This window comes from Arvicola amphibius, chromosome 14 (assembly GCF_903992535.2).
Source record: "Arvicola amphibius chromosome 14, mArvAmp1.2, whole genome shotgun sequence".
NCBI classification, from domain to species: domain Eukaryota; kingdom Metazoa; phylum Chordata; class Mammalia; order Rodentia; family Cricetidae; genus Arvicola; species Arvicola amphibius.
Window position 1 is genome coordinate 15,559,517 of NC_052060.1, and position 25,568 is coordinate 15,585,084.

General features: G+C 37.6%; 1 protein-coding gene across 3 annotated transcripts in view; it reads right to left on the reverse strand.

The window, feature by feature from the left end:
* Magi3 (membrane associated guanylate kinase, WW and PDZ domain containing 3) overlaps window positions 1-25,568 on the reverse strand; it is a 227,632-nt gene that overhangs the window by 115,774 nt on the left and 86,290 nt on the right. For all 3 annotated transcript variants that reach the window (XM_038310990.1, XM_038310991.1, XM_038310992.1), the window contains exon 2: window positions 3,421-3,537. In XM_038310990.1, the coding sequence (XP_038166918.1) occupies window positions 3,421-3,537 (117 nt within the window). The remainder of the gene's footprint in view (window positions 1-3,420; window positions 3,538-25,568) is intronic.

The window sequence follows — 25,568 nt, forward strand, 5'->3', positions numbered from 1 at the left end:
AACAAATTCCTCCCTTTAAGAATTCCCAATCGCCTCACCAAATCAGCCCACAATTACGGTGAAATGTGAGGCATAGCATGTCTGAGCAGAGAACACAGGTGGTGCACAGTCTGGCTGAGGACAGCTGCAGCTGCTATCATGTAACCGTGGGCTGAGAGTGGCAGTCCAAGGAGAGGGGGTCTAAGGAAAGCCCACAACCCCCAGGGGAGAGGGAGCTGGCTATCTGAAAACACACAGGACTGTGCGGAAAAAGCACGTGTGGCGAGCAGCCTGAAGGCAGAGCAAGTCTGGGGTGGGTGAGTCCTGTAGCGTTGGAACCCAGTGCTTCTGGAGTTTGCGTGGCAGCTGGAGACTGTTGTAGAGAAGCTACAACAGGAAAATCCCAAAATCGCTCAGAGGCTTAAGGGAAAAAGAAAAGAAAACCTAGCCAGTGGGGCAGTGACTCCCGTGGGAGCCCCCACGTGTGCCAGTGGCTGAAAAAGTCACAGGCGAGTGGCTTTTTTGTGAATTCATGCCATAAAGCATAAAGTTGGGCATCAATTGTTAGTTGTATAGGTTAGTTTAGTACCAAATGTTGCATGAATTCTAATTGGTCTTATTAATTTAAAAAAAAAACAGAGCCAGATACTGGGGCAAATGCTGAAAGATAAGAGAGAGAAAGGATCAAGTCACAGTCAACTCTCATCTTTCTAACTCCTTTGTGGAAAAGGTCAACCTCATGTCTCCTCCTGCCTTATATTCCTCTCTCCATCCAGCCATATCACCTCCTGTCTGTCTGTATAGGCCTTCAGATCTCTATGGTTAACTAGCAGCTAGCTCCACCCTCCGATCTTCAGGAAAGTTTAATTTGTTAGAGTAGAAACAAGATATCACCACAAGGAGTAGTGATATACACCTTTACCCCAGCACTCAGTAGATGGAGGCAGGAGGAGGAGAAGTTCAAGATCATCTTGGCAATGTGGTGAGCTCAAGGTTTAGGGGGGGGAAATTGGAGTAAGAATAAAGAAAACATATGCAAAATAGAATAATAAATCTTCTGACTTGCTGAATATCTTTTTATTGAGAAACAGATAGACTACTAACAATAGGGACAAAAAAAAACAATAAAGGCAGAAGAAAAAGATTACCATAGGGAGGAAAAAAGCTGATCACTGGGATAAACACACAAATCTTTCAAAACAGAAAAACCAAATAAACTTGAGAGCAAAATGACTTTTATAGAAGGCATATGATAAAAAGACAGTGAGGCTAATAACCATATCAAGTAGTTTCACACTGGCTATTGAGTAAATCCAAAACCATTTGCAAAACAAATTCAGAAACTTTAAGAATAAAAAAGATTGACAAAGACACTTCATATAAACACGGATAGAGTGGTAATTCTGAAACCTGGCAGAGAAGATTTATAAAAACAAAGTTATAGACAATGAGTTACTTAAAAACAAACTTTGTATCAGGTTAAGGACTCTGAACTTAAATCTACAGTCAGGAAGACTTAAGAGGACAGTCAAGAGCCAGGTGTGGACTTCAAATACAGAAGAGACTTAAAACAACAACCATAAAAGGTAGGCTAGACTGGAGTAAGAAGACAAGCAAGAAATCCTAGACTGGGGTAGGAGGCAGCTACTGCCTGAGTACCTGTTCTAGGGCAAGTGCTTACATACATATTTCCAGTAAAGTAAGAAGAGCAAATAAATGAAGGTGGTCTTTAAGAGTAAACGAAAGAAAAAAGGCAAACAAGCCTCCAGAATAAAGTTAGTATCCACAAAAATCTACAAATATATTGAAAAAGAAAACTGTTGCGGTTTGGATGAGAATGACACCCAGAGTTCATATATTTGGTTGCTTGGTCACCGATTAGTAGAACTTTGGGGGAAGGAATATAAAATTAGTGTATAGGGGGTGGAGTTTGAGGTTTCAAAAGCCCACCCATTCAGAAAGCTCCCTCTCCCCTCCCCCATTCCTGGGTAAGCTCTAACCTCTCCACTACTGCTCAGTGCCATGCCGCCTGCCAGCTGCCATGCTTTCTCTGTGTCCTATCATAGACTGGCTCTCTGAAACAGTAAGCAAGCCCCCAGTAAAAAGTTTTCTTGCATAAGCTGCCCTGGTAATGATGTCTCTTCACAGCAGTAGAAATGTAACTAAGACCCCCCCCCCCCAAAAGGATGCTTTTACATGCCTCTTACTTTTTTACTATTTTTTTAAATCTTCCCCAGACCCAAACTCACTAAAGCCAAAATATAGCAGATATTATTTCTCATTATATATTTAAAACAAAAAGCACCAGTATATCAATATCCAGATTCTGTATTAGGACTAATAGCTATGTAAAAATTCAAAATAAATTTGGAAGGCAATGTATACTTCTTTCCCACTGAGGAATGAGTAGATTTTATAGCCTGTAACAGTTTAATAAGATACTTGTTTGTAATGTACAAGGCATTGACTTACAAAATTTATTTTTAGGAGGGGCTCAGCAGTTAAGGGCACTGGCTGCTCTTCCAGAGTTCAATCCTAAATTCAATTCCCAGCAACCATATGTTGGCTCACAACCATCTGTAATGAGATCTGGTGCCCTCTTCTGGCCTGCAGGCAGACATTCAGGCAGAACACTGTATACATAATAAAAAATCTTTTTTAAAAATTATTTTTAAGAATAAAATCCTGTTGATAACAGATAAATAGAAGCTGTAGCAAAGACTGAGCAGAGCATCAGCTGCCCTCCCAGAGGACCATGTGTGTAATCCAGCACACACATGACATCCCCAAGAGATTTATCTGATGCCTTCTTCTGGCCTTAGAGGGCACTGCATCAATGTGGTACACAGACATACATGGAGTCAAAACACTCATGCAGGAAAAAAAAATAATAAAAATTCAAACTTTTCATTTTTAGTTTTTCGAGACAGGGTTTCTCTGTGTAGCCTTGGCTGTACTGGAACTCACTCTGTGGGCCAGGTTGACCTTGAACTCACAGAGATCCACCTAAAGGTGTGTAGCACCAGCACCCAGCAAAAATATAAACTGTTTTTTAAAGAACAGGTATTTTAAAACTGTGGTCATCACTTTGTACAAGTCACAACATGGAATCTCAATTTTTTCTACTGAAACTGGCCACATACAGAGTCCTCAGGAGAGTCTTCTCCCCATTCTACTTTTGTTTCACTCTGTCTTTATAATTTCATGCATATTACATTTATTATACTCGCGCGCACGCGCCATGTGTGCAGGTCAGACGACAACTTGTGGGAGTTGGCTCTCTTCTTCCACCAGCTGGGTTTGGGAAATCATACATAGACTTGGCAGCACGTCCTTTTACTCACTGCTCAAACCTTTTTAAAAAAATATTTCACTAAAGTATTTCTAGCTGCTAAGTAAAAACACTTTAGTCTCATTTCTCTTCTGTAATCGTGTACTTACATGGGATGGTTCTTAAGTAGAGATTATCTCTGATGACTTGCTGAAGTTTGTGGTCAATTGATCCTTTCTGAAACTGAAGACTCAGGTAGTGCCGCAAATCTTTATTTATGACTTTGCCTTTAAAAAAAAGAAATTATTAGATACTCACTTAAGTATATAAAATAATGATCAAATAGCTTTAAATCATTTAGGTAGTAACAGGACAAGGAAATCAGTATTTGATTTACAAAAAGGTAAGAATTCTATAGGTACTGTAATTAAAATAAATGACCACAATATAATGCAGGCATAATTTTATGTGACGGAAGGACATATAGTGCAGAGAACATGATGAGCATTCATAGTAATTTCATTCAGTCTCATGGCTTTAACTACCACCATATTTTAAAAGCTCCAAATTCAGATTCTTATGTTATCTCTACTTGCACCTCACTCACAAACACTGCAGATGACACAAGCATCTCAACTTTCACACAGACTACACAAGACTCTTCCACTGTCTCCCCAGTCTTCTCTCTTAGAAAATAACAGCGCCAGCCGCCGGAGGAACAAACCCTAACTCAAGTCACCTTTGTCTTCTAGGTCTATTGGCAGTTTTTGTCAGCTGCACTTCCAAACCATACGCCGCTGCTCTCCATTTCCACCAGTGCCACTGGAATCTACTCTGCCACCGTCATTTCCCACCAGGAACTCTACCAGCAGCCCGGCATCCATTTTTGTCTCCTTTCTTCCCTGCCCCTCACACAGTCACCACAGTGAGACGGAAAACAGATTAGGTCAGTGTTAGTGCCCCCATCCTCATGACTTTCTGTTGCACTTGAAAAAAAAATCCAAACTCTTGCTCAAGATGCAGTAGGTCCCACATGTTCCAGCTTTGGCAATCTCTAACCTTAGCTGAGTCACTGTGCACTCCTGCTCTTTGAAAAAACATCTGGGCCCAAGACCAGGACCTTCCACCTGTCACTAGGCAGAACAGCCGGTCTACTTGTTGATTTCTAAATAGAGTGAATAAGTAAAACAGTCAAATGTTTTCTATTATTTATGCAGAAATGGGGAACAGGAACAGTAAACAGAACGTGAAGAAATCTCAAAGCTATATATTTGTAACGAAGACTGGTTTATATAAAAAGGCAGCGCAAACATTGTTTATTAGACAAGACTGTAGATAATCAGAAAAGATCAATGCTCAGACAAAACATATTATCTCACTGCATAAGAAATAACTACCTGGCCGGGCGGTGGTGGCGCACGCCTTTAATCCTAGCACTCGGGAGGCAGAGGCAGGCGGATCTCTGTGAGTTCGAGACCAGCCTGGTCTACAAGAGCTAGTTCCAGGACAGGCTCCAAAGCCACAGAGAAACCCTGTCTCGAAAAATCAAAAAAAAAAAAAAAAAGAAAAAGAAAAAGAAAAAAAAGAAATAACTACCTGACTACACTGTGTTTTATTTAGAATAACATACTTATATCAAGGTTTCATAACAAAAGATTACTACAGATCAGTTCACCCTTTCATCTACTATTCTATGACACTGTAACTCTATAATCATTTTTGTTCCTTTCTACTACATATAAATACACAGAACCTACATGGAAAGATGGTAATATAACCAGGAATCAGTATTTTTCTAAAGTTTAGAGATAACATAGGGCCTAGTAATAAACACAAACCAAAACAACTCCATTCAATGTCCTAACAAAAACAGGCACTGCAGAAGGGGGGAAGGGGAACACTGGGATTAAAACAGATAATCCTAAAGATATTTACAGTGATTAATGCAAAACAACCCCTATCTTACAGGATGCTCATCCCAGGTATTTAGGGTCCCACCCCAATTCAAACATAACCATATTGTCTTATATTTTATGTATACTCCAACATGCATTCATTGCTGAGTAGATGATAAAACCTAACACATAATCAATACTACACAATATTCATTTTAAAAAAATCAACCAGATAATGAGTTCATTAAATTCTTTTAAAAATTGGTAACAGGTATCTCAAGTTATTTGTAAAGATTTAACAAAAGCTTTGGTGGATTCCAAATACATGGCCCAAAGTGTTTGAGATATTTGGATAGGTATTTTTGGGATAAACAGAGAAAGTGTCAATTTCTTTTTCATTTAAAAGAATAACATAGGTTCCAATATTCAAAAGTTGGCTCTCCAACATATCTTAAGGAAAAGGTTTAGTCTTGATAAAATGTAATATAGGTATAACTAAAAACGAGTCAACGCTTTATAACTCATCCTTTTCTTTTTAAATTTTCTTTTGCCGGGCGGTGGTGGCGCACGCCTTTAATCCCAGCACTCGGGAGGCAGAGGCATGTGGATCTCTGAGTTCGAGGCCAGCCTGGTCTACAAGAGCTAGTTCCAGGACAGGCTCTAGAAACTACAGGGAAACCCTGTCTCAAAAAACAAAAACAAAAACAAAAAAAATTTCTTTTTATTTATTCATTGTGTCTTTCACATCATATTTTCTGATCCCACTCATATTCCTCCCCACCCCAAAAATAAAACAAAATAAAATTTAAAATAAAAAAGGAAGAAAGGGAAAATCTTGTCATGGAAGCTACAGTGTGATGCAGTAAAGCAGTAAATCCCTTTTAATCCGTATATTTTTACATGCAGGCATTCATTGCAAAGAATCATTGGTTCAAGGCCCCTGATCTCTATACCATCAATGTTGGGCCCTCACTGGGATTCTTCCTGGGCTTCCTGTTGTTGCCTTGGTTGTTGCCCTGTGTCGCAGAGATCCTGCAGCCCTGGGTCCAAAGGACTGACATACTCCCCGACCACAACTACCACCCCACCCCAGGCTCCAGCAGACCACAGATGGGGTGGATGTTGGGGTGGGCCAACACATTTCTGGGCTTGGGTAGTTGCGGGGTTGGCCAATCTACCAGTTTTCCTGGTCTTCACCCCTAGGGTAAGCTGGCCAGTATAGCCCTGGATAATTCAGAGAATGAGCAAGGGGTGGGTGGGTCTTCGCCCCCTCAGGGCTGGTTCTCCCACACCCACACCTACAGGGCCAGCTCTAAGGTGTTGTACAGGTGAGGTGTAGAAGCCACAGCTGATGAGGAGAACACAGAGTCATCTCTAGCTCTTATAATCTCTGGGCCAGCTCTTCCACCTACTTCAGGCGTTGATGGGAGCAGGAAGGGAGGTGGGGTTGGACAGCAACCCTCACCCGATGCAACCATATTACAGATGAGTAATAGGGATAAATGTCTCATACTCACAACATAATTTACTTTTCTTACACTCAAAACTTTTAGGATATGGCACAACTTAGAGATAAATATAAAATGCTAAAACCTAGATTAAATTTTATGTTGCAAAAATAATGTTTTTTAGCTTAGAGATAACTAAAAGATAAAGCCACAATAAAGTCCTAAATCATAAATTATCAAGCATGATGGATTTTTTAAGGGGAAATGGCATTAACCCAAATCTTATTTTAAGGGCATTTGATATGTTAAAGCCAGATAGAACAGAAAAGGCTAAATTTAAAGAGTAATGTGCATAATTATCAGAATTGGAAACACACCATTAACTTTTTTTACCATTAACTTCTACTGGGATGAGCAGTTACAAAGAAAATGATGAGAGACAATTCTATTAAAAGCTGACATCTTATTTTAAATGTGCAACCAGAAGCTAAATGCAGAATTCTAGCTTAGCACCACTAAAATGAAAATTAAACCTGGAACTATTTTGAGAAACTCAAAATTTTTTGTTTTTATTTTATGTTTATGAGTATTCTGCTTGCATCGATGTGTGTGCACCACGTGTTCTGGTGCTGCGAGAGGAAGAAGAGGTCTCAGATCTCCCGGATCTGGAGCTACGGATGGATATGAACCACCATGTGGGTTCTGGAAAACAAACCAGAGTACTCGGTAAGAGTAATAAGTGCTTTTAAGTGTTAAATCAATTCTCCAGCACCTCCATCATTGTTTTTGTTTGTTTTTGTTTTTTCAAAGAGGACAAATACTGTAACCCTCAGTGATTCATATATAATGAAACTTTAATAAAACTGGTTAGGTCACAGAACCTTGACATTTTAGGGGCATGGAAATCATCTACTTGGGGCTAGAGCAAATGTTACTAAACAAATACAAACAAAAGACTCTTCATAATGTGAACATTCTTATCTAACCAGCCTATGCTTTAAGAATTATTACTGGGGCTGGAGAGATGGCTCAGAAGTTAAGAGCACTGGCTGCATTTCCAGAGTCCTGAATTCAATTCATAGCATCCACATGGTGGCTCATAATCATCTATAACGAGATCTGGTGCCCTCTTCTGGCAAACAGGCATACAAGCAGGCAGAACACTGTATACATAAATAAATCTTTTCAAAAAATAATTGTTAGTCTTTGACTTCTATTCTTTGATTTTATGAATAATGAAACTGGTGTATGAAATTTAAAAATATACATATCAGACAAAGAGTTTGGGTAGATGAAGGTAACTGAAATTTCAAGTGTATGAAAAAAAATTCCTGGAACTCCAATTTTAATGTACAACTCCTTAGGAATTCACAATTACAAATCCATCTTTACTGAATATGCAAATCAGTATTCACCACCAACTGTCATTGAGAAAGCAGTAGATAAAGCAACTGGCTATTGTCTGATAAACCCTGAGACCTGTAGGCATGGGTTCAACATGCAAACAACTGGAAATCAATCTATCTACACTTCATCATCTTTTTAACAAGGACAGTAAGGAGACTTTGTCAACTTCTTGCTAAAGTCAAAATACAACATGTCTTTACTTTTTTTTTTAGTCTAGAAGCAATTATAAAACTGTGGGAAAATGCAAAATGAAGTCATTTTGGCATTTCTTGTTTCTTAGAAATATATATGGATTCATAGTGATAAGCTGTTCTTTTCTAAATACTTAGAATTTGTTTTGTAAAGGTTTATTTAGGTTTTGCTGCAGTTTAGACTACAATAGGGCAATAGGCTTGTGTTTCACAGTCTATGAAACATTTCTCCCTCTTCAACTTCTTACATGAACACTTCTTCTCTATGATTTGGGGGTGGAAAACAAATTACAATAATTCTTAGGTCATGTCTGAGGCTCTTAACTCCAGAAATCAATTCATTTAAGTCTTTTTAATAGTTCAGGCTGGCCTCAACTTAATATGAAGTAGAGGGTGATTTCTGAACTTCTGATCCTCTTGCCTCTAAGTGATAAGATTACAGATGTACCACTATACTGTGTTTATTTAGTGCTGGGGATGGAATGTATCCCAGACAAGCACCCTACCAACTGAGCTACTTCCCCATTTCTCTTTAAAGTTCTGAAAATATGAATTCATTTAAAGTAAATCATACTCTTTTAAAACAGATTTATGTATGTGCACCTGTATATATATGCACCTATGTGAGTCTACATGAACCACTTAAGTGAGGATGCCCTGAACTTAGATTCCTTCAAACTTGAGTTACAGGTGGCTGTGAGCCCCTCTAAATTATAGTATGCTCTTATTCATCCCTACCCCTAAACCAGGTGTATAACATAATACTCAGCTCTACTCTTATGTATTATTTTAGCTTACACTGTTGGAAAAGTAACTTGGTTTTTCAATGTTTTTAAAATTTATTTATTTATTGTCTTTTGATTTTTGTGTTTTTGTTTTGATACAGGGTCTCTCTACATAGCCCTGGCTGTCCTGAAACTCACTATGTATACTAGCCTGGCCTCAAACTCGCAGATATCTGTCTTTCTATGCCTTTCCAGTGCTAGGCGTGTGCCATCATGCCCAACTTCCTTCAACATTATAGTAGAAGCAAAAGAAGAATGGTATAAGTAGGAAAAGAACTTGGCAGTATGATCCAGGCTCTGGGTTTAATAATCCCTAACTCCAAATTGGGTTATTTTCTTCATTTATGTTCTTCTTGAAGAGTGTCTGCTCCTTTTGAGCTCTGGTCTTTAAAAGAAAAAAGTTTATCTTATATTATTAGTTGAAGACAGGATTTCATTATATAATCAAGGCTGTGTTTAAACTCCTGATCTTCCTTTACTGGCCTCCCTAATACTAAGATTATAGCTGTGCATCACCATAGGCAGAGCGCATGTTTACTTCTAAAGTCTGTTATGACTGTGTGATAATTATTAGTTCTTTTTCATCTATTGATCACATGCATCCTTTCAGAAAGTGCTGGTGCTGACAGCATTCTGTATACATCTTTTAAAACTTCATACACTTTTTTCTTTTATAAATCTCTACCCTTGAAATTGTATGTTTAGATGCTAGAAACCTTTAAAATATAATCTTGTTTTCCTTACAAGCAAGGGATGGGCATGATCATTTCTCAGTTCTTTCTTGTAGCAATGTCCAAAAGGCAACTTTGATCCTCTTGCCTCTGAGTGCTAAAATTTCCCCCAATAAACTATTCAATATAGCTAAGTCAACACTACTAACAATAATTGATTATTTCCTATTAGGCTTAGCTTCATAATATCAGTGTAACTTATTTAATCTCCTATATTGTGTGTTCTAGTACAATTAGGGAAGGCCTCAGGAAAGTTGTAAAAAAAAGATATACATGCTTAAAATTAGCTTAACTGGCTCCTCAGATCAAGACAATGAGGACCAAGAACATAAAGCAAAGTGTAGTCTACTTGTTTGTTAAACTGTAAAACATATCGTTTTATAGATAATTAGCATGTAGACATCTCATGGTAAAATATATTGTGATATAAAAGTTACATATATTTTTATAGTTTTTAATGTCCCTCCAAGGCTCATGTTTTGTGCTTGTTCCCTGATAGCACTATCTTAGGAGACTATGGAACCTCAACAAAAGGATCTGGCTGGTAGAAGCACACCTCTAGGGGAAGAGTCTATGAAGGTCATAGTTCTAGTTGCTGTTTCCTAGTTTATCACAATCCGAGGTGCCTCTACCCCATTCACTGTGATGATCTTTGATATGCCTTTCCTGGCATGATAAGACTGAAAATCCCTTGAAACCACAAATCAAACCAAATCTTTCCTTCCCTGATTTTGTTAAACATTTTTGCCACAATGATACAAAGGTAACTAATTATAGAGAATTAGTATCAAAACTGGGATCATTGCTACAATCAATCTATTTGGTTCACAAGCCTTTGGAACTGGTTTGGGAGAAGACCGTGAAAGTCTCTAAGCCTGAAGCCCGGCGGTGGTGGCGCACGCCTTTAATCCCAGCACTGGGGAGGCAGAGGCAGGCGGATCTCTGTGAGTTCGAGGCCAGCCTGGTCTACAAGAGCTAGGTCCAGGACAGGCTCTAAAAAAGCTGCAGAGAAACCCTGTCTCGAAAAACCAAAAAAAAAAAAAAAAAAAAAAAAAAAAAGAAAGAAAGTCTCTGGAGCTGAGGGCCAGAGAAGTTCTAAAATGCTATACGAACTGGACATGCAGGACCCACAGAAAAATGAATGCTGAACTTACCTAAAGGTAAGATGATCTTTCGAGGGTCCTGATTCATAAAAGGTTCTGCCAGACATTCTACAGGACACAGAAGAAAGTGACTGACAAATTGCCAACATAGGTGGAACTGTCTTTAAAATGTCCTGCTTCATGGAAAAGTCTGCTGGATACTATGGGCCTGTATGCTGAAGATGGATGCCCTAATGTTACACAAGAACTTTGGATGACTGTCCAAGCAGCGACACATCTCTGTCAATTCTAGAGTTTTGGAAGTTGCTTACAATGCACTTCCTATTTACTTAGTTAATATTATATCCTTCTGAGGTCTTTGATGGAGTTGAAGAATAGTTATAGTTTTCCTTAGGTATAATAAAAGATAAAGTAGATATAAATATTATAAATGTAATTCTTGCTTGATACATGTTTATATATGTAATTTTAATATGTTAAAGTTAAAATCTTCCTTTTCATAGACAGAAAAGGGGAAATGGTGTGGTAAGTCCTTCTGTACATGTGTTGTTTTTACTGGTTAATGACAAAGCTGTTTCAGCTAATGGCTTAGCAGAATAAAGCAAGGCAAGAATTCCAAGCAGATATAGGAGAAAGAAGGCAGATTCAGGGAGAAGCCAGGTAGCTTCCGGAAGGAGACAGATGCCAGGACTTTGCCCGGTAAGCCACAGTCATGTGGAGATACACAGATTAATAAAAATAGAATAGTTTAAGATATAAGAGTTAACTAGAAAGACACTTAAGCTATTGGCCAAACAGTATCTCAAATAATATAGTTTCGTGTGATTATTTGGGTTCCCAGCAGTGGAAAATGAACAATCAGCCTCCAACTACATACTTGAAGTCGGAAAGAACAGTAGGTTACAGGAAGTGAGAGAAACCTCAACTAGCCCACTCTAGAAATAGGAGGAAGAGTTCACTCAAGCAGAGACAAGAGTTCCAGGATCCAATAGGCTGAGCATTAAACTTGTCACAATTTCTTAAAAGGACATCTAACAAACTCAAGTCTAACACTAAAAAGTCTTTCACATAACAACTACAGACATACCTTTTCTAGCTACCTCCACATTCCTTATTTTTGCTCAAAGGTCATCTCATATATGTTCTTCAATCTGTAAGAGTGTATCGAAAATTATAAATTTAGAATGCTGGAATATCTATGACTAAGTAGGCCACTCTCAGTACAGGCAAGTAGGAAAATAATGAACTTTTAAAATAATTAACTAAATTCTTGTCAAGTCTCATGTGTGAAAAGCATTAAATACTCTGGAATCTCTTGAGCTATTATTTCAGTTTTAGACACGTTGGTTTTTAGTACTGCTCCAATTTATAGTTTTAGAGAAAAGAAACTGAAAAACCAAGCCACACAAGCACAAGCTGAAACAACATTGCCATCTTCTGCACAACACCAAGCACTACCAGTCCAGAGAAGTCTTCCGCCCACAGTCTGGGTCTGTGTCACAGTCTCCATTTATGATACAAATTACAGCAACAGTAGACGTCAAAACCAGAGTGCCCAACAGCTGCACAGCAGCTCCATTTCATCTGCTTCTTATGTCCTGGATCAGGGCCACCGTATACCGCGAACATTTCTAGAGAAGTTCTTTCATCTCCCTTTCTTTCCTGTCCCAGGTACATGTGTACATGTGTGTGCATTAACGTACAGGCAAGAAATCAAGCTTGGGTATAAATAAGTCCTCAGGAGCTATCCACTTTGTTTTTTCACCCAAGGTCTCTCACTGGCTTCAAACTTACCTAGTTGGCTAGACTGGCTGGTCTGTGAGCCCCAGGGATCTGTCTGTCTCCTCTCCTCTATCACTGGGATTATAAGTATGCAGCACCAACCCTAGCCTTTTACATGTGTACTGAGGACTGAGTGAGAGGATCTTCACAGCTGCATGAACAGCACTTTACCAAATGAACTATCCTACCCGCTCTTGCTTGTTGTTCTGAAATAAACTTGCAGTCAGAACAACTGAGATTAAAGCTAGAGAAAACTCTTTGGTTTAAGTAGCATTTGAAAAAAAACCTAAACTCTAACAAAGTGAAAATATTTATTTCTAAAAGTCTGACACTCTTAATTATTTGTACAATTTCATATTAATGTAGCATTGAAATTCCTTCATTTTAGATAATACATAAATAAAACCCATCATTGTACTGTATACCTTTTCAGTTTTATTTGCTGACATATTTACAAATAATATTTCTCTGAAAAGTTTTCACACATGCCAGGTTGAGTTGCAGAGGAAAGGAGGTGGTGCCCAGAACGCAATGCTGCTGCGCTTTGGGAACATTCTCACTCTGAGGCAAACTCATCAGGCCTGCTAACACTCTTCCCTTCCTGTCCAAAGTCCACAGCCAACCACTCTTCTTAGTAGTTTGCTCTGTACCTACTCTACCTGACACTTTACAGTGCTATGTGCACAAAAATACACTTAGAGCAAAAACTCTGCAAACTGACCACTGGTTTATCTACTCTTTGAAACCAAGACCCACTGCAGCCCACATTAAGAGGCTCTGGTTTTCATCCTTTCCTGTGTGCTAGTCACGGAACACGAGTACGTTTCTGCATCCTTTACTAGATCTTAAGCATGTTAAATAGGAACTGTGATGGCTGATCTTCACTGTCAACTTGATAAGACTTAGAAACATGCTTCTAGAAACGTCTGTGTGAGCCTTGTCAAAGCTTTAACAGAGAAAGTCCCACCATGAATGTGGGCAGCACCATCCCATGGGTTGGGGTCCTAGACTGACTAAAAAGGGGAACAAAGAAAGCAAGCCAAGAACCAGCATTTCTTTCCCTTATTTCCTCTCTTTCTGCTCCTGTCATAGAATCCAACAAGCCCAGTGCTTCACACTATTACTACCAAGATTTCCCTGCCATGCTGAACTGTAACTCTCAAACTATGATTTAAAACAAACCTTCTTTCCGTAGGTTGTTTTAGTCATGTATTTTGTCACTGAAAAATATTTACCATGGAGTTGGATAAATAGTCATATTATCCTCCCCACACACAAACATTAAGAATATGGCTGTTATACTGATAATTTTAAATTGAATTCATCTCTGAAAAATACTTTTAGTATAGTACTAAAAGACAATCATTTCGAAGAAGCATCATTCAAAGCAAAGTTTTGATATGATGATATAGTCAGAGGCTCGTTATATATTTAATGAAAAACAGGTTATAAAATAGGATATTCAGTATGAACTCAAACTAAAATGTATCTGAAGTGTAATGAAAAATCTAAGAGGAAGCAGGTGTGGTGGTGGACACCCTTAATTAATCCCAGCACTAGAGAGGAACAGACAGGGGAATCTCTGTGAGTCTGAGGCCAGCCTGGTCTACACAGCAAGTTTTAGGCCAGCTAGGAATACATAGTAAGGCCCTGTCTCAAAAGGCGGTGCCAAGAGACACATTTAAACAAATGCATACTGAAACATTTAATAATACTTCAAAAACATATTACAAGATACTTGTTACTTAAGAATTTTTTTAAAAAGCCCCTTTCTTCCTTCGTCTTATTTTTGAGACAAGGTTGCCCCTGGAACCTTACTATATACACCATGATGACTCAAACTCACAGCAGTTCTCCTGTCTCAACTCCAGAGTTCAGGAGCTAAACATATATGTCACCACATCTTTTTTAAAACAACAACAACAAAAAAGTTTAACAACAAAAAAAAGCTCTGCTTTAACATTTTTCTTTGCCAGGTGGTGGTGGCACATACCTTTAATCCCAGGCAGAAACAGGCAGATTTCTGTGAGTTTGAGGCCAACCTGGTCTACAAAGCGAGTTCCAGGACAGGCTCCAAAGCTACAGAGAAACCCTATCTCAAAAAAAAAAAAAAACAAAATCAAATCAAATCAAATCAAAAGAACAAAACAAAACACTTTTTTCCATAGCTTTTGTATTTTCTCTCTTTTAAAAAGAGGTTTATTTTATATGCACGAATGTTTTTTGTCTGCATTTATGTGCACCATCTGTGTGTGTGATGACTGAGGGGATATAAAGAAGCTCTCGCATCTCCTGGAACTGGAGGTACAGACCAGATGCAAGCCACTCTGGACCAGAGGTGCTGGGAACCAGACGAGGGTCGTCTACAGGAGCAGTACGTGCTCCTAACCACTGAGGCATCTCTGCAACCCCCACCTGTACATTTCCAATAGCGAAAAGATACTAACAAGAAACTGTAATACATGTTTCTATTTTTTAAGAATATGTTTTTTAATTGTGCCCTTCAAAGATCTTTAGGATAAAAGGAAGCCTGGACTAGTGGACCATTGTCACAAAACCTACAAAGTTTTATAGGAAGTAAGCACTAGTTTTATAGGTTTCCCTTTGGTAACTCATTTCCAGAAAACATATTATTTTCATCATACCTAAGTTAAGTTACAACCATTTTTCTTTTATCTGAAACATCAGTCTATTGATAAGCTATCGAAATAAAATCTCTACTTGTAAAATAAAATTAAAATCATTTTGGATAAGACAAAACAAAATCATCACAAATTTTGCTTTAAAAGTGTATTCCAGAAAGATCGAAGTAAAAGAGAACCTTTCTACTAGAACATGGCAGAAAAAAATTAAAACTGGCTATCCCTTTTAAACTTGATGGAATTATATAGATTTAATATTTTTCAAATTAGCATTTTAAAAGTGATAACCTGAGGCTACTTAAAATTTTTCCTTTGACAATCACATTGGAAACCATTAACAAACCTGTCATAATGCCAGATAGCTGCTGCCTGGCTGACACACCAAAAACTGAAGCATATTCATGCTTCATCCTTTAGACGGGAAAGTATAAGGCCATCTATTGTGCCCTGTCATTTCCATGAAAACAGAAACTTTCTGTTTTATCTTTGCAAATCAAAGTTATCTGCTTCAACAAAATGTCAAAGACTGGAGGTAAAAGATCTCTTACTGCTATATCGTTGCCACCATGGACCAAGAAGAGGTAGAGTACAGATGCATTTTAAGCCTTAGCACAAACAGATGAAGAGAAAAGGTTAACTGTGTGGTTCTAGCAGTAGTAAGCTGTTGTTAATTAACCACAACCACAGGAAAAATTCAACAGGGTCTTTTACTCTGGTACCTTTTAAAAACAGCAATTTCTTTTAATCCTTATAAATTTTCTGAAGTGGTATCTAAAGGTTATAAAAATTGTATACAAGCTGGGTGTGATCACATACACCTTTAATCCCAAAACTCCTGTGGCAGGTGGATCCCAGAGTTAAAGGCCAACCTGGCATAAAACACAGCAAGTTCCAGGATAGCCATGGCTACACCTACACCTACACACACACACACACACACACACACACACACACACACACACACCATAAAAACTGTCTCAAAAACCCAATAACAACATCAATCAATCAATCAATCAATCAATCAATCAATCAATAACACAGATCAAAAGTAATCAGACTCCAGGAAGAATCAACTTGTTCAGTAAATAAAATAATGTTAAGTATCTCCCATTTCTATTTCTAATCTCTGTTTAATTAACACATCTAAAGATTTTTAAACGATGCTTACAAACACGATTGTGTAAAATCATCAGTTCAAGAACTGAAAGAGAAGCCGGGCAGTGGTGGCGCACGCCTTTAATCCCAGCACTCGGGAGGCAGAGGCATGTGGATCTCTTGAGTTCGAGGCCAGCCTGGTCTACAAGAGCTAGTTCCAGGACAGGCTCTAGAAACTACAGGGAAACCCTGTCTCGAAAAACCAAAAAAAACCAAAAAAACAAAAAACAACAACAAAAAACCTGAAAGAGAGTCTTCTAGTCAATACGATAATATGTGCCACCCTGACAAAAAACCTCTTCAACATGAGGGAAAATAATAAAAAACAGATTTTTTAGGAAGCTAATTTGATCAGATCCCCAAAATAAAATTTACATCACCTCAAGACAACACAAGAGATCACATACAACTCTCTAGTCTATAAACCCAGATCTCTAGTCTATAAACTCTGGATATGAGTAAAAAAAAAAAAAACCAAAAAACAAAAACAGAAGACTCCACTGATGCCCACAGTTTACATGACTTGTGGAGGGATAGGGAGACAAGGAGCAAGATACTGGACAAGCCTTGTTATTTTTCTTCTGCCTGGGGAAGTGTGAAACATGTAGGCGAAGCTGCTTCAAAAGTGCAGATCAGCAACCAAAAGGAATAGTACATGTTGATCTACAAATAAAAAGAACTTTACTACTGATAGAGATAACCTGCTACTTACCATTAACTCATCTTGTTGAAGAGAGAACCAAATGTATATCGACCATCACTCCCATTCCCCACAACAGAGAAACTCCCATTATAATGAGAGTTGTCTGCCCTTGGCTCTGGCTCCCATTCTACTTCCACAGATATATGACTAAGTAAATAGGGCTATATGTCATCTTTATCAAGCTGGAGAACCCATCTGTTGATGGCAAAAAAAAAAAAAACTAGTAAAGAGAGAGATAATTTAAAAAATAGCATAGACAAGCTTTAAATAAAAGAAATATCAAGATCAGCCCTGTGCATTCGAAGGACAACTATTGGAGAAGATAGAGGGAGCTACAAACATTTACAGGGCAAAGAACAACTAAGAACAAACACTTGCTGCTCTCCGGACCTGAGTTCAATTCCCAGCACCCTTGTCAGGCAGCTCACAATCTATTTTACTCTAGCTCTAGGTGATCCTACGCCCTCTTCTGGCATCTGCAAACAAGTGACACATTCTCACAAAGACACATACAATTAAAAATAAATACTGAAAAAACATGAGGTCATCTTATATTTAAATCTTATAAGATCTCATATTACAGAATAACCTATGATACTTTATTTTGAAAAAATACAATATATTATACAAACTAGCTATGCTAGCCTGAATACACGTCAATTGTTTAAAAAGATAGCTGACATAATTGCTGGGGAAAGGGAACACAAAAGTGAGAAGATGCCACCATTATTCCTTGGGATATTACTTCAAATAGCTTGTGTTAGCTGCTGCTGTCACAAGTGTTTAATAACCACTTGAAAATGTAATTCAGCCCACAATTAGGTTGTGGGACTATAATTATGTAGCAACAGAAAATTAGGGGTAAAAAAAGTCTGTCCTAATTGTACTTTTGGTTGGGACAACAATTTACTGACTCAAAATGATTCAAAGTGATAAAAGGCCAAGGGAAGAGGCTGATTTCTAAAAATTAGGGTTTTTTATATCCTCAATATTGATAATTACAGAGATAAGTAAAAGTATTTCAATTTCTTCCCACTGAGATAATATTGTTAATTTAATTTTACAACCAAAAATGTAAAAATGGGAAATGATCTGAGAACTGCTAAATGATGTTTTTAAGGAATAGTGAGGAAAGTAGTATTTCTAAATTGTTTTAAACACATAAAATTAAATTGAATACTGGATATTGGTTTTTTAATCGGTAACTCAAGTAAAATTTCATCCTTCTCAAAGATCTCTGATGCAGTTTGAGAGCTGAGAGGTTTTGTCAGTTTAAAATGACAACCTCACAAAACACATTTCAATAAATTACAAATACAAGTTACTAAGATGTGTTCCTGCAAGTTATAAAGGTGTGAGTACAAGTGCATACTATCAAATTTCTCTCTCACTGCCTTCCATAGTCTCAAAAATAATTTCATTGTGCAAAAATATCTGTCACAGTCATTCTGACATAAATATGCTATGTTTATACAATGTATATTTCTAAAATTTCTGTTTGCACAAACCCAAAGAATTCTTGTGAGTTCCAGTGAACCAAATTTAAGGATCCACCTTAAACAGGTCAGATACATCCCTCTCAACTCCCTAGCCCTAATTTTTTTTCCTTAATTTTGTTCTCTGTTCTGCCAATACCTTAAACAGGTGTAAGAGACACCAGACATTTCCATACCATGCCAGGATGTGAAAAGCACCCAGCTCATAAGCAAGAAGCAGTCTTGAGAATCCGCAGCCCCAATTCCTTTAATCTGTGGTGCCCAACCTCCTGCCTTTTTATTTTAAAAAAAGAGATGGGAATGTAATGATCTGTTCTGTCTCTTTAAGAGACAAGCCACGCCCTCCTCTCCCTCCCATCCCCCCCTCTGCTGAGGCAGGCAGATCGTCCTTCCTGCTTGCAGCCTGAGTCTCTTCCTTTTCCGTCTCCCCTTTGGAGAGGTAGTTTCTGTCTCCCCCTTCTTTCTCTCTCTGCTCTTCTCCCTTTTCCCTTCCCCTCCATAACTCACTTAATAAATATCCAACCTCACTCTGCGTGGTGTGCCTATCCATCCCTCTCTCACCCACCTCCAGTGGCGCCCAGGACCTGCAACCTTTGGAGACCTGAGGCCTGGCCTCCTGCACTGTCCCTGCCTAGGACTGGCTGCTCTCAGGACCCGCTGCCCTCTGCCTGCCACCACATGGCCTGCTGCCTGTTACCATTCAGGGACCTGCAGCATTTTTGCCACTGCAGCTACTCAGGGATCCTGCAGCATTTTTTATTAATCCATTTCACTAGATACATAAATCTAATCACATTCCTAAATGTTTAAATTCATATGTAACACTTTGTTCTTTTAAAACATTTTCTGGAAACTGTGCTACTACAGCTGAAAACACAGTTTCTCATTTGGATAAAAAATGGCATTATACATATAACTCAATAAATTAGAAATATATATCTATTGAGAAGATTCAGGGTGAAAAAAAACCCTAAACACAAAAAAATCAATCCAGACCATTAATTTGAATAATTATGAGAATATTAAGTATTATTCAAGGAGAAGATGGAGGTTTGGAAAGCAGTTAGACATCAGGTGCTAACTTGGGGCATGCTGTTTTAAAATACTGGTTGAATAGGCACCATGTGCAAATATCAGGCCAGTAGTTAGGTACAGTAAGATGTTAGGAGAAGAGATATAAAACAAGAGTTGTACACTAGAAATCTCTAGGTCACAATGGATAAACTTGACAAAAATCTAGCACACAGATATGGAGTGAAGGGAAATACTTTCACATACTCCTAATGGAGATACAAGTTGGTACAGCTTTCTGAAAGGATGGCAGTATTGGTAGCAAAAGCATATTATAAACCCCTCTGAAAAAGCTCTTCAAAAGTAATATTCACACAAATATAATATGATGCTTATCCTACCACTATTTATAAGGAATTTAGATGTCCATCTACAGAAAACTGATTAAATGACAATAAAACATATCTTTGATTACCTATGCACAATACTGTCAAAATAGGAGGAACAGAAAGCTAACTGATCACATTGAAACAGCACTTGGGAAAGAGAGGGCAAGAAGAGGCTATGGGGCTGAGCTATAAAACCTCAAGACCCACCCCCAGTGACATACTTCTTCTAATTCTGTCTACTAAAAGTCCCACAACCTTCCCAAAGCAAACCAACAAGGGACCTGGTGCTCAAAAAACCCTATGAAGGACATTTCCCTTCAAACACACACACACACACACACACACACACACACACACACACAGAGAGAGAGAGAGAGAGAGAGAGAGAGAGAGAGAGAGAGAGAGAGAGAGAGAGAGAGAGAGAGAGAGAGAGAGAGAGAGAGAGAGAGAGCGAGCGCAGTACCTGAAGAATGACAGCCAAGGTTGACTTCTGGCCTGTATACTCATGCACATATACATACATGCTCACATGTATTTATGTACATACTTGTATTCACACACAAAATAAATCAATAGTGTGTTTTCTCCCTTTTTCTTAACTATTTAAAACTGAAAAACAATATAAACTTTAAGATAAACAATAAAAACAGAAGACTACCAACTTAACTGAGTATATCTGGCTTTCAAATTTTAGGCCTGTGTAACTAGGATTACACTGTTAAAGCTGAGCATGCTTCCAGGCTAGAGAAGTCATGCTCAACTGTCTTAAGCCTGTAATTTGATTACTGAAAGGAATATTGTCCAACAGGTCACTTACAGAACTGGTTCATCTTGAACTAGACATCAAGAACTATGTGACAATTTAGAGTAACTCACTCTAAGTCCACATCATAAGGATTAATCAGTTATGAACAAGAAAACATAGAAGGAAAAACACTAGCCAAACACTAATGAAAATATAGTCCATAAAAAAAGAAAATAATACAGACACATCACATAAGTCAATTTCTCCCTTAAAGTAAGTAAAACCCAAAGGAGACAAGGATGAGATAGATGTGTGTGTGTGTGTGTGTGTGAGTGTGTGTGTGTGTGTGTGTGTGTGTGTGTGTGAGTGAGTGAGTGAATGAATATATAAACATATACGTATGTGTACTAAGTGCTGTGCTGGAAGTCAAAAGTTACTGCTTTATATAGTGACATGAACTGACCACAACTTGATTGAAAAGGTCTTTACTGAGTTCAAGTAAATATTAGTGTCAACTGATTCTTTTTCCTAGCTCCTCAAAATACCCATACATTATATGGTTGTATCATCTTGTTACTATTATTATGGAGCATATTCATAGTTCACACCTTAGAATTACTTTTTCTAAATGCTATAAAAATAAATACAGAATGATCCGGATTACAATGACTCAAACTAATTTTCTTCTACAGTACAAAAGTAATATTAGAAAACACATCTCCAATTTTGTTTCTTTCGCAGGCTAGTAATAGGCAATATGCTCTTGATGGCAGAAGCAGAGAAGTGAGCTGGGATTCTCAGTCAGCCACATGATTACAAGGAGAAAAATTTGATATTCAGTAATATTAAATTATGATGTTATGATAGTAAAAGGATTAAATAAATTATCCACTTATAATTGATGGGTTTACATCAAGTATCTATATACTATGACTCATTTGTACCTTACACAGTAAACATTACTTATTCTTGCTAAATTTTAAATTCAAAACTAAAATTAGGTCTACTTTTTGCTTCCCTTTAAAAGAGACTAAAAAAAATTAGTGACTATTGAGTTTTAATATTATAGGTAAGCTTCATATTATATTTTCTTAATTTGCCAATTCTTAGTAAACACTGAATTATATAGGAGTTCATTTGAGGAACTTCCAGATTGGCTTTTTGACTCAGTTAAGTATCCATTTCAGAAGTTAATGTTGTAATGTTTTTAAATCATCCAAATGCTCTATGAGCATAGTCCATGTTTAAGCCCTTGTGGTGCCACAAATTCCTGAAAATAAAAAGATTCAAAATGAAAAGAAAGAAGGTAGTTATAGTTTATTTCTCTTTTTATGTTTTTTTTTCTAGTAGGAGGTTTTAAATGAGTGAATCAAACAAAATATTTGCAGACAGCTAGAATCACCTTTCAATAATGAACAATAAAATAAAAGGCATTAAAATTGCTATTTAAAGAACAGGAGAGAAAACTGAAGGTCATTAACAATATAAAAAATGTAAGGAAATGGATCTTACATTGAAAAATGAATAAAAATTTGAAAAGAGCCAAGAAAACTAACAAAAGATGCAGATTTTTCTAGAAGAAACTTGAACAGCAGGTTTGATCTGCCTAAGTACAAACAGGCAGATCAAAGAGCACTGATGCTGATCACTAGCCAATCATTTTCTGGATAGTACATAATTTTTTAAATTTTTTAAAAAAATTTTAAACAAAGTATACTAAAAACCTAACTTTAATTTTCTGAAATAAATATTTCAGTCAATATTTTTCTAACACAATATTTTATTGCTTAATTCACTTAATTTATATCTTAGTTCATCTTGTTTCTATCATTTCATAGTTACTGCTGAAAATAAATGTCATACAAAATAATAATGTATTGCATTGTCTGCTGCAGGCCTGACATATATGGGCATGCTATCAGAGTGCCAAAAAGACCCACAGAGAAAGCATAGAGAGTTGTAGTTATTGCTGAAGAGTAAATGTTAGCATATGCCACTTCTTACCTCCAAATTTATAAAGTGCAATCTAACTCCCAGTGTAACAGTACTAAGAGCTGATGTGCACCCCATAAATGAGATTAGCATCCTTATGCAAGATGTCAGAAAGCTCCTTGGCCTTACATCTGTAAGGACATAGCCCCAGCCCCTTCCCCCCGCAAAAAAACAAAAAACAAAAACCAACTCTTCAGGCATCAAATTTTCTATGGCTTGACCTTGGACTTCTCAGACACTAGAACTCTAAGAACTGCATGTGGCAGGATTTATTCAGTTTATTTATTTACTTATTCATTTATATTAACAGTATCCTTGGTTAAATAAAATTAGATAATATACAGAAACATTGACAATTAAACAAGAAATTAATAAAAATAGTTACTAAGGATGGAAATCATAAAAGAGTGAGATAGAGGATTAAAACAGAAAACAGAGCCGGGCGGTGGTGGCGCACGCCTTTAATCCCAGCACTCGGGAGGCAGAGGCAGGCGGATCTCTGTGAGTTCGAGACCAGCCTGGTCTACAAGAGCTAATTCCAGGACAGGCTCCAAAGCCACAGAGAAACCCTGTCTCGAAAAACCAAAAAACAGAAAACAGAGGCAAAGTATCTACAACCATACAGAATGCGTTTTCTATATTAAAGAAAATAGAGCTACATATAAGGGCTTAGGTAAAGTGCCTGCAGTGAAAGTCTGACAACTTTAGTTCAACCTCCAGAACCATCGGAAGGAGGAAGGAGGAAGGAGAAAGCCAACTCTACAAAGTTGTCCTGTGACCTTTACATGCACAGCATGGCACACCAGCATCTGCACTCACACATCATATACATGCAATATGGGAAGGACAGAATTAGCAATCTTCAATGAAAGAACCTAAAGCCATAAAGAGAAGAACTGGAACTACAGCTCAGTGGTAAAGCACGTGCAAAGTCCTTGGTCCAAGCCCCAGCACTACAAACAACTGTTCAAGTTGGTGGCATATACATGTAATCCAGCAGGAAGAGGGAGGAGGAGCCTTCCCTCACTGACGTCAACAAGGAAATTACCTCAGCTATATAGAATTGCTGGCTATCTTGGGCTTCAGAATGGCCCTGTATCAATACAAAACAGCATCACTGTATCAAGTTATTCCCCAAAGATTAATTTTTAAATTCAAAGGGAAAAGATATTTATTATACATTACTAAAGATCAAACATGGTAAGGTTTATAGTGTGACAACCAGACAGCCTCTTGATCTGATACAATATAAAGTTTACAATATTGCCATGGTGTGCTATATTTTTAACTTACTTTATTTCATACATAAGGATGTTCTCCTGCTAGAAGCCAGAAGACGGTGTCATATTTCCTAAAACTGGAGCTACAGGCAGTTTTGAGCCACTATGTAGGTACTAAAAATGGAACTCAGGTTCTCTGGAAGAGCAGCCAGTGCTCTTAACTACTGAGCCATCACTCCAGCCTCCATGATATATTCTTGACAAATATGTCTAATCTTAATATAGCACTAAGTCTTTAAATACATGTTGCAGAGTATATAAATTAAAAAGGATAGAGAAACAAGATAAAAGTTACTAAGGAAAAGCAACCAAACAATTTAGAAAACGGCTGTTAAGACATCGGTAATTCCCTCAAAATAAAAAAGGGTGTGTTTTTCATGTGTGAAGATATTCTAGAATAAGAGAATAAAGGGTGGTTGTTGCAGAATATTTGTTTAACTATGTAAATATGTGCTGTATTTAATTATGTAAAGATGTGTTGCCGTTTTTCCCTTGCCTGCCTAAGGCACCTGACTGGTCTAATAAAAAGCTGAATGGCTAATAGCAAGGGAAGAGGTATAGACAGAACTTCCAGGCAAGGAGAGTAAGTAGGAGGAGGAATTTAGGCTTGGGGAAGAATGAAAAGGAGATGACAGGGAACTACCAGGGGCCAGCCAGTCAGCCAGCCATGGAGGAAGCGGGAAAGGCCATACACAATGAGAAAAAGGTAAAAAGCCCCTGAGGCAAAAAAAAAAGCATAGATGAGTAGAAGCGGGTTAAGTTAAAAGAGTTAGTGGGATGACCCTAAGCTAAGGCCTAGCATTCATAAATAATAGTGAGCATCCATGTGTTTGGGAGCTAGTTGGTGGCCCAAAGAAAATGCCAATTAAAGGTGGCGGTATATGTGAGTGTGTGTGCGCAAACACACACACACACACACACACACACACACGAACACACACACACACCATCCAGATAAGTATGAAAATTGAATATGGACTTTGGGCAGTAGGTGATATTATGAATTACTGTTAATTTTCTGAGGTCTGACAGTGGTATAATAGGAAATGCTAAAATTTTAGGGATGAATTGTCATAAAATTTGAAGTTTACTTTGAAATTACTTGGTGAAACACATTCATGTGTAAATATAGAATCTAGGTGAGCCTATTTGAATTTTTATAAGATAAAATTGAAGATATAGAAATCCTTAGTTAATGGTAACAAATTCTAGCAATACATACCTAATAGGTTACATATTATATAGAACTACTTCAAACCCTATACTATTATTCTCTGCCACTCTGCCATTATGCCAATTAGGAAACAATTATACATATTTTTACTTATTTCAGCCAGAAGCATAAAAGAAGAAAGTAGTGAGCAATGTCTCCTTATAGTAAGTGTCTCCTCCAGAGTTCTAGGTTTTCTCAATAGGTAAAATAATTACCTTTCATGATAATTATCTTTCATGATAAGGTCCATTTGACCTTAGCCCAGACTAAATGTAAATAAATTTGTGCTAAAGAATATCAGGTTATCTAAACTCTCCACTTAGCACTAAGTTTTATGTCTTCACTGTTTC